Source organism: Manacus vitellinus, unplaced genomic scaffold, assembly GCF_001715985.3.
Source record: "Manacus vitellinus isolate BGI_N305 unplaced genomic scaffold, ASM171598v3 scaffold_135_pilon, whole genome shotgun sequence".
NCBI classification, from domain to species: domain Eukaryota; kingdom Metazoa; phylum Chordata; class Aves; order Passeriformes; family Pipridae; genus Manacus; species Manacus vitellinus.
Genome location: NW_021938977.1, coordinates 184282 through 192306, shown reverse-complemented (window position 1 = coordinate 192306; position 8025 = coordinate 184282). Strand labels below are relative to the sequence as shown.

Genomic DNA, 8025 nt, shown 5'->3' with positions numbered 1-8025 from the left:
AAACAAGGAAAAAAAAAAGAAAAAGGAAAAAAAAACCAACCAAAAAAAAAAAAAAAACCATTTCGGTGCTGTGCAAAAGACACTTTGTACAATTCAAACAGAACAAACTCCATGCACATGAGTGGGGCTGCAGAACACCCCGAGCCAGGCCTCAGCTCTGCAGCATGACCTGGGCAAAATCCCAACAAAAACAGGGCTGGAAATAATACTGATGCGCAAAGTCCCCTTTAGAGGCGGGCAGGGAGGACTGTCACTGAGCCCAGCCACGGCACATGCAGGATGAGCTTCCAAGCACTGCAGCTGGGGTCTTGCGGATGCCCGACAGTGGTGGGCAGACAGAGGGGTCGCAGGCAGCGAGGCCGCGCTGGCCGCCCGGGAGCCGTGGGGCTAAGATGACACAGTCACTGCCGTCAGGGATCCATTCCGAGTGTAGTAGAACTTGCTAAACGCCTCTTCAAGTAAACAGGTGAGTCTGCTCTGGTCAGCCTGGGGAGAACAAGGACAATTAAGGGTAGGCCCTGTCCACTGAAAGCTGAGAGCTTGGCTGGAGCCCCCCAGGGCAGGGACATGGCTTATTCCTCCTGCCTCCCCATCAGAAAAGGGTTGATCTGGCCTAAATCATTGAACTTTGAGAAAGGAATACAGGCCTATAGCTCTACCTGAGCCCCTGCTTACCTCGCTGATGAATCCAAGCTGGACCAGTTCAGCCGCCAGCTCCTGGATGTTGTCATCTGCAACACAAGGAAGGGGGTCAGTCCCCAGTCCCCAGTGCACCTCAGCACGGTCAGAAGGCTATTTACTGGGCTGAAGAAGGTACTTACTGGGCTGCAGGTCACAGCTCAAGTGTCGATTCAACTTGTCTTCCAGTTTCAGCAGCAGTGTCAGCTGCGGGGCACAGAAGTTCTCATGAGGGACTGCAGTCCTGCAGGCTGCCACGGCCAGCCCAAAGCATCCCCAGAAATGCCCCCCAGGACGGGAACCACCCCTCCAGAGCCCCACAGGGGTCCGACAGCAGCCTCAGCCAGTTTTGTCCCGAACCACGGCTGGCAGCACCATCCCACACAGGAAGCCTGGACCTGGGGGGGGGCTGAGGTCACGGGTCAGTGGCTGGCACAGCCCGAGTCGGGCTCTGGGTCCCGGCAGCGGCAGCTGTGGCAGCACAGGGTCCTCCCAGGTACCAGCAGCACATCAGAGCCATGAGCTCTGCACGGCTGCCCTGGTCCCCCCCAGCTCAGCCAGAAGTGGGAACATACGTGGTGCTTCACCCCCTCCTCCACGGACTCGATGTTGCACTGCATCAGCACCACCTGGAACAGAGGCACAGAGGCAGTGAGTGGCTGCCTGGCTCCCCTGCCTGGGGACGGGACGGGGGACGGAGCCCCCGGCGCTCACCTTGCGTGTCTCCACCTCAGCGGGCTCTGGAGTTGGGGTTTTCACTGACGGGGGAGCAATGGGAGATTTCACCACGACCTGCTGAGGCTGCTGGGGCCGCGGCATCCCAAAAGCTGTGAGGGGGTAGATTCCGTTCCTACAAGAAAGGAGCAGGGTCTGTCAGAGACTGAAACAGTTAATGATTTATGCATTCCAGGAGTTTGCAGGTTTTAACTTTTGCCCTAAAAAGGCAAGATGCCTCAGGTGGACTAAGCCCTAAAAAGGCAAGGAGTTGCCTCAGGTGGACTAAGCCCTGAAAAGGCAAGGAGATGCCTCAGAGGGGCTAAGCCCTAAACGGCAAGAAGACACCTCAGGTGGCCAGTTGGGCCCATCCCTCCCTCCAGTGCTAAGCCCTAAAAGGCAAACAACCCCTCATGCCAGGGAGGTGCAAAAGCATGCTGAGGGTATATAAACTGACTGGTGACTTTGAGAATTTGGGGGTTCTCCTTCTCCCCCACCGCCTGTGAATCATGACCATCTCTCTCAAGCATCGCTGGACCCAGTGGGTGGTGACCATGTCCATTTCTTTTGTGTTCTCAGCTTCCTCTCCCCTAAACAGTTTCTCCCCCGCAAAAGTTATCTCTATGTTGCATTGTTTTAGGACAACACCCAAACTGCTAGCATGCTTGTTGATACAGAATTGTTGAAATAAACCTTGTCAGTATATGTTTTCAAACACCGATTATTCAATGTCGTTTCACTCTAATCCACTCCAAGGGAATTATTAATAAAAACCTGAGTTACCCCCCCCTTCCCCTTTTTCTGGGGTGGGTCGTAACAGGGTCTGAGGTTATGGCTCTCCGAAATTTTTCCAGTCTCACACACAGTTAAAGGTGCCCTTTAAAAAAACCCTCTTACCTCACATCCTCCAGGAACTTGTCCAGCTCCAACGCCGGAGATTGTGAGAAGCTGGAAACAAAACAAAACGTCCTGAGATGAGAAGTTATCTCACAATAACATCCACTCGGGTCTCTTGGGGTCCAGTTCCAAATCCCCATGTCCTGGGCTGTGTCTGTGGGCAGGATGGATATGGACAGAGGCAGGCACAGATGGGACAGGCTCCAATCCTACCATAAGGACACAACTACCCAGAGGAGCTAAGGACGAGGCAGCGGTTAGGGCAGAGCAGTCTCACTTCCCTGCAGAGCTGTCCAATGCACAGTTATTTGGAAGGTGGCCCAATGACACTGTTCCTGGCAAGGTGTTTCACAGACACCTGCAACACAGCCCACTGGTTGCAACAAACACTTTGAATAGCCAAACCCACGTCTCAAGGCTGCTCTGAAGCATTCCAGAGATGAGGCAGGGACTGCAAAACTGCTCAAACCCTGACAGGATATCCACAGGTCTGGTGTGGGCTGCATACCTGCCTTGGCTCCCTGACCACTCTCCAGCCCTTCCCACACTCCCAGCAGCTAGGACTGTCCCATCCTCTAACACAGCAGTAGTTTTTAACAAATTTTTTTTTTTCTGGCAGCTTGGGTTGCATGGCAGTCTGATGAACCACTCAAAAGTGATGCTCTGACATTTCAAGTCATTGCTGCTCTTCCTTTCCCTTTTCCAGCACCTCCGAGGTATGGCACTACCAAAATCAAGTCCCAGGCTGGTGCCTACAGACAGCCAAACCCACACAGACTGACATCCCATGTATGTAAAGGATCTCTCTTGCACAGCTTTGGCTGTTCACTTGTTGTCCTCCATTCTGAACCTTTATAAAAAACATTCCAAAGGGAATTCCATACTAATATTTCCTAGCACTATGACAACTGAAAGGTCAGTTTTTAGAAGGGTCTCTATGGCTCAGAGAGCTGCTCAAACAGACAGAGCTGTTCTTCCTTGTCACCTTGGTTACTCTTGTTCAGTAGCTTGAGCATCTCAGAACTCTGGGCTCCCCTGGAAGCATCCTGGGCTTCTCTGGGAACACAGCACTCACATGTTAGTCTTTTCAGATAATCCCTCAAGCGGCCAAGGCTTTGCTATCTAAAATCACTTTTTGACACTCTACTTGCTCCATATGCATTGCAGTAACTCCCTCAGGGAGCCACTCCTACAGTGTAAGTGGTGCTGTGTGTCACTGACAGCTGCCCAAACTGCCTTTCCTTGTGCAGAGTGTGGAATAGGCTGCTCCATCAGGAAAATGCGGAGCAGCTCTTCCTCCAAGGTGTTGGACTTCATCTGACAAGGCTGTGATTGGTCTGAGCACCCTCCCAAACTATTCAGCCATGTTTCACTGAGGACTGTTCCAACTACAGCATATTCACTTCCCACCCCTCCACCTGGGAAAAGATTCACATCTCAGCTGCGTGGAATCTGCTCCCAGGACACAGGTGCAAGGTCTCCTCCCACCCAGAAGTCTCCCCAGAATTCTGTGTGCCCAGAGAGGCAGCGACTGCTCCTTCACCTCCAGCTCCATCAGCTCCCATTGGTTCCCTCAGTGGTGAAACACCACCACTTCAGTGATGGGCAGAGTCCCAGTCAGACCCCACAGCACTCAGCCCAGGGCCCCAGCACTGCTGCCCCCAGCAGCCCCCAGAGCACACCACAGGGACTCACATCATCTTGACTCCTTCCCTGTCCTCATGATTGATCTCTGCCAATACCGCGTTCATGTCGAGGTTTTTGGTCATTTCTTCTAAAGCATTTTCAGGAATCATATCTAATTTTTTTAAAAAAGGAAAAAGAACAATTGCAGTTTCTTTCCAGACTTGGAAAAGTAATGAAAAGCAGAAAGGTCTTGAGCTCTCTGATGCTCCTGGAGCAGGCTGGGCACCGCAGCCCTCCCGGCCCCGCAGTGGCCACCGCTGCATCCCACAGCCGGGTCCTTGCCCATGCAGAGCAGCAGGGAGGGGGGTTCCCGGGGAGCCAGCTGCACTGACAGCTCGGCAAAGCTCTGCAGGACACAGACTGATGAGGGGATGTGGCTCCCAGGGCTCTGTACTCACGCTGGTGCCCGATGATGCAGTGAGCAGCCAACAGCTTCAGCGATGGCACCTCGAACAGCGCTGGGTGGAACAGGAGCTCTCGGGCCGTGGGGCGCCTGCCAGGGTCCTGTTCTAGACACTTCTGAATGAACTCCTAAAGACAAAAACGGCATGAGACCACGAGCAATGCCACCAAGCAATGCAGGGCACCAACCCCCCTCGCTCACCCGCTGCAGGGGGTCCTCCAACAGCTGGATGGCACTGTTGATGGCCTCCTGCGGCACATATGATGACTCCCCATTCCCCTGGATCTCCAGCACCGCCATCTGCAAACACAGAGCAGAGCATCAGACTCCACTGGGAATGACAGACTGCAGGGAAGACAGCTCAAGGAGACCACTGCCAAGTGTGAGATAATCACAGCCAAGCTGTTCGGGGCTATTTAAGGTCACAGTTGGGAGAGACAGAGAGAGTGGTTCCTCATTATGACAGCTTGCTCCTAGCACCCCAACAGACTGCCAGGGAGACCTGAGAACTCTGCCAGCAGCACCCTGGACACTAAGTGTCCCCATTCTGAACCTCATGATCCATTGGCCTGTCATTCTACTTGATAATTCTATCCTCTAATGAAGCAGTGCTGGATTACTGCCAGGATCTGACAGTGTCCCTCCTGGCTTTGTGAATAACTCCATATCACAGAACAAAAGCAACCACACAACACACCCAGAATGGGTTACAGACAACAGACACGAATTCCCAGCTAGGAAAGGCTGGAAAATATTGCAGAGAAGGTCTTTAGACTCAAGTTTTGTTTCCTGAAAGTTGCATCTTTCCACAGTTCTCTTCCTGCTTCATTTATGAAATGTGCAGCACAGGTTGAGAGTTCTTCGTGTTGGCTCTTTCTGACAATTCTTTCCAGAAAATATTCCTAGCAACAACTCCCATTTTCTGGACTTGGGCCTGCTGACTGCAAGGACTAAGGAACCACAAAGCTGCTACAACCAGGTGTGTAGACTCACACTGACTACAACCAGCATCTCTGTCAGATGGGCACAGGCTGGCCCAGAAAAAGTCATGGACTACAGCTGCCCTCTGCTCCGGACACCCCAGGAGGAACAGGCACTTCCCAGCTGGGAGCGTACATGGACATTATGTACAACTGGCAGCAGTGACTGTTCCCACCAGCCAATGGGTCAGACCTCAGCACTGGCCAAGACCCATATTCATTACCCGTTAGGAATTTTGGGAAGAACTACACATCGCTGAGCCCTTTACTTCTTAGTGAGGCTCTTAGGGGAGCCTCCACAGGGATCCCTCCAAGGCAAAGTGCACTTGGCTCTGAGAACAAATCACACTTGTCACCAAGGTAACCCACCCATGGCCACAGTTTCTCCAGAGCCATCTCCTTCCTCAGATTTATCCTCTCTGTCCCACAGCCCACGCTCCACACTCACCTCCAGTGCACACATCCCAAAGGAGTAGATGTCCACAGCAGTGGTGACGTTGGCAACTTCTGTAACACAGAAACAGCGCTGTTATCACTCAGCCCTGCACTCAGCAGCATCGCTCTGTGCAGGGCTGGGACAGTCCTGCAGCTTCTCCCTGCTCTGCTACCAAAGGACAGAGAAGCTGAAGCACTTCAGCGGGCAAATGGCCCAGAACTGTTAATGTGACATCTGACAGGAGCCTGGAGCTGAGAACAAGGCACAGAACAGCTTGGAAGCATCAGTAAAGCCAACAAACCCAGGCTTGTGGCCACAGCCGTGCCATACCTCCGTATTCCGGGGCAAAGAAGTGCAGGTTCTTCTGCTCCTCACGACAGGTCTTCACGTGGTTGTTAATCGTGTCCGGTGCCACTAGAAGAAAGTCAGGAATGCTTAGGATACAGGAAACCATAGCCCATCCCTGATGAGATCCCAGGGAACACCTGCAACTCCAGGGATGTTGGTGGAAAGGGGCAGGATGGTGGAGTTAAGGTGGCTCTTCACAGCCCTCCTCTCCAGTCACCTGCCCCAATACAGTCCTGCACTGTTTCCTTGGCAGCTTAGCATCACCCTCCAAGAGCAAACCTGGAGACCACAGCTGCTGCCTCGTGAGAAGACAAGCTGGGAATGACTCTCAGTTGAAGTGCCAAACTTCAATCAGATCTATAACATTTGTCATGAGCAACTCATCCAGAACAGCAGCCCAAGGAACATCCAGAGATGCCAAAGTCACTGTTATCGGTCACCACCTCAGGGTTTTGGGAGGATGGATATACCAGGCAACTCTTACACTTATCAGAAAGACATTGGTGCCAGAGTGCCTTCAGACAAGAGCTAAGCCAAGCTGCTGAAGTGGAGGGAGGTGACCATCAGAGGCCTCCCTGCAGCCAGCACCTCCACAAATCACTCAGAGCTGTGGGGAGGGAATAACTTGCAGCCACAAGAATAGTGAGCAGAGCACAAGTATGGACCCCCATGAAAGATAAGCCTTTGTGACAGCAACCTCTGCAGAGATTGCAAGCAACCCTCTAAAACTAAGCAGCTGTCTCTGCCAGGGAGAAACATTGAGGTGGGCAGGGAGCACAGAGCCATCACCCATTTGAAGCTCTACTGTCACACTGGAATGTGCCCAGTCCCACAGTTTCAGGCCCATCTCCCCCCTGGTCACCCTCTTGGGCAATCACAATCGGTCCTGGTCTGTACTGGTACAACGTGGGCTCACCCAGGACATGCCAAACTGCTTGTATTTTTCCACACCAAAGAGGATTCCCATCTGAATGAGACCAGACTAGTTTCCAGTCTCAGAGGAAAGATGTTCTTTGGGCTGTAGTCAGACAAGAAGGACCACCCTCAGTAATTCAGCTCTGCCTTGCTGCACGGCTCATACAAATCATTGTATCTGATTTGAGCTGGAAGTAGAGCTTGCTCCAGTAGCCAGCTGCTTCTTTCCCAACCAACCATTCACAAGTAGCTTACTGCTTTTTGTTCTTGTGCTAGCTCTGATTCTGGGAGCCCAGCAAGATGACTTAATTCCTAGTGCTCACCTGTTCCCAGACACCACCAGGTCCTCTCACCTTCATATCCCCAGGCAGCATAAGCTGTCTTTCTCCTAAGACCTGATCTGTTTTCCCAGTGACACTGACTGCTTTAGACAAGCTCTGGCCAGGGTCGTGCACAACTACACCAGTTCTCTCTACTGGGGACTCTGTCCCAATGGATCTCAACACCCCCCACGTGGCAAGTAGCTCAAAACCCTCCCTCGAGTGGCCAGCAAACACCTGATCCTCCTCAGTTCCCAAATGATGAGCTCTGGACTTCTGTGTAGCTTTGTATTTCACACTCCTAAGTTACAACTGGAGTTTGTCCAGTCCTCTAACGTGCTCCTGTGCTGCTGGAGCCAACCCCTCCATGGGGCAGCCCCTACCCCATCACAACGCGTCCGTTCAGCACCACCTTTAGTTCATGGAGCAAAGTGCCCACAGCTTGTCCAGCACACTGAGTTCTCATACCAGGCCTTTTAAAGAGAGTATTTAAGGCTTCAGAAACCGTTCTGTTCTAACATCAGATTTATATTGTTGTTTATGGGAATCCCTGATGTCTGTCAAGGATGCAGTGTACAGGAACTATCATACAGGTGTTTGTGATTCCTGCAGGCATGGCAGAGGAACTCATGGGGGCGAAACACACAG

At 52.3% G+C, this 8025-nt stretch overlaps 1 protein-coding gene across 1 annotated transcript in view; it reads right to left on the bottom strand.

Moving 5' to 3' along the window:
• Positions 1-17: 17 nt before the first annotated feature.
• Positions 18-8025, bottom strand: part of NRBP1 (nuclear receptor binding protein 1) — a 30077-nt gene continuing 22069 nt past the window's right edge. Inside the window, exons 8-18 of the mRNA XM_018068303.3 lie at positions 6125-6208; positions 5807-5865; positions 4580-4678; positions 4374-4506; positions 3985-4087; positions 2290-2340; positions 1393-1528; positions 1254-1307; positions 822-885; positions 676-731; positions 18-486 (exon numbers count right to left, since the gene is read on the bottom strand). Coding sequence (XP_017923792.2) covers positions 388-486; positions 676-731; positions 822-885; positions 1254-1307; positions 1393-1528; positions 2290-2340; positions 3985-4087; positions 4374-4506; positions 4580-4678; positions 5807-5865; positions 6125-6208 — 938 coding nt within the window. The 3' untranslated portion in view covers positions 18-387. The remainder of the gene's footprint in view (positions 487-675; positions 732-821; positions 886-1253; positions 1308-1392; positions 1529-2289; positions 2341-3984; positions 4088-4373; positions 4507-4579; positions 4679-5806; positions 5866-6124; positions 6209-8025) is intronic.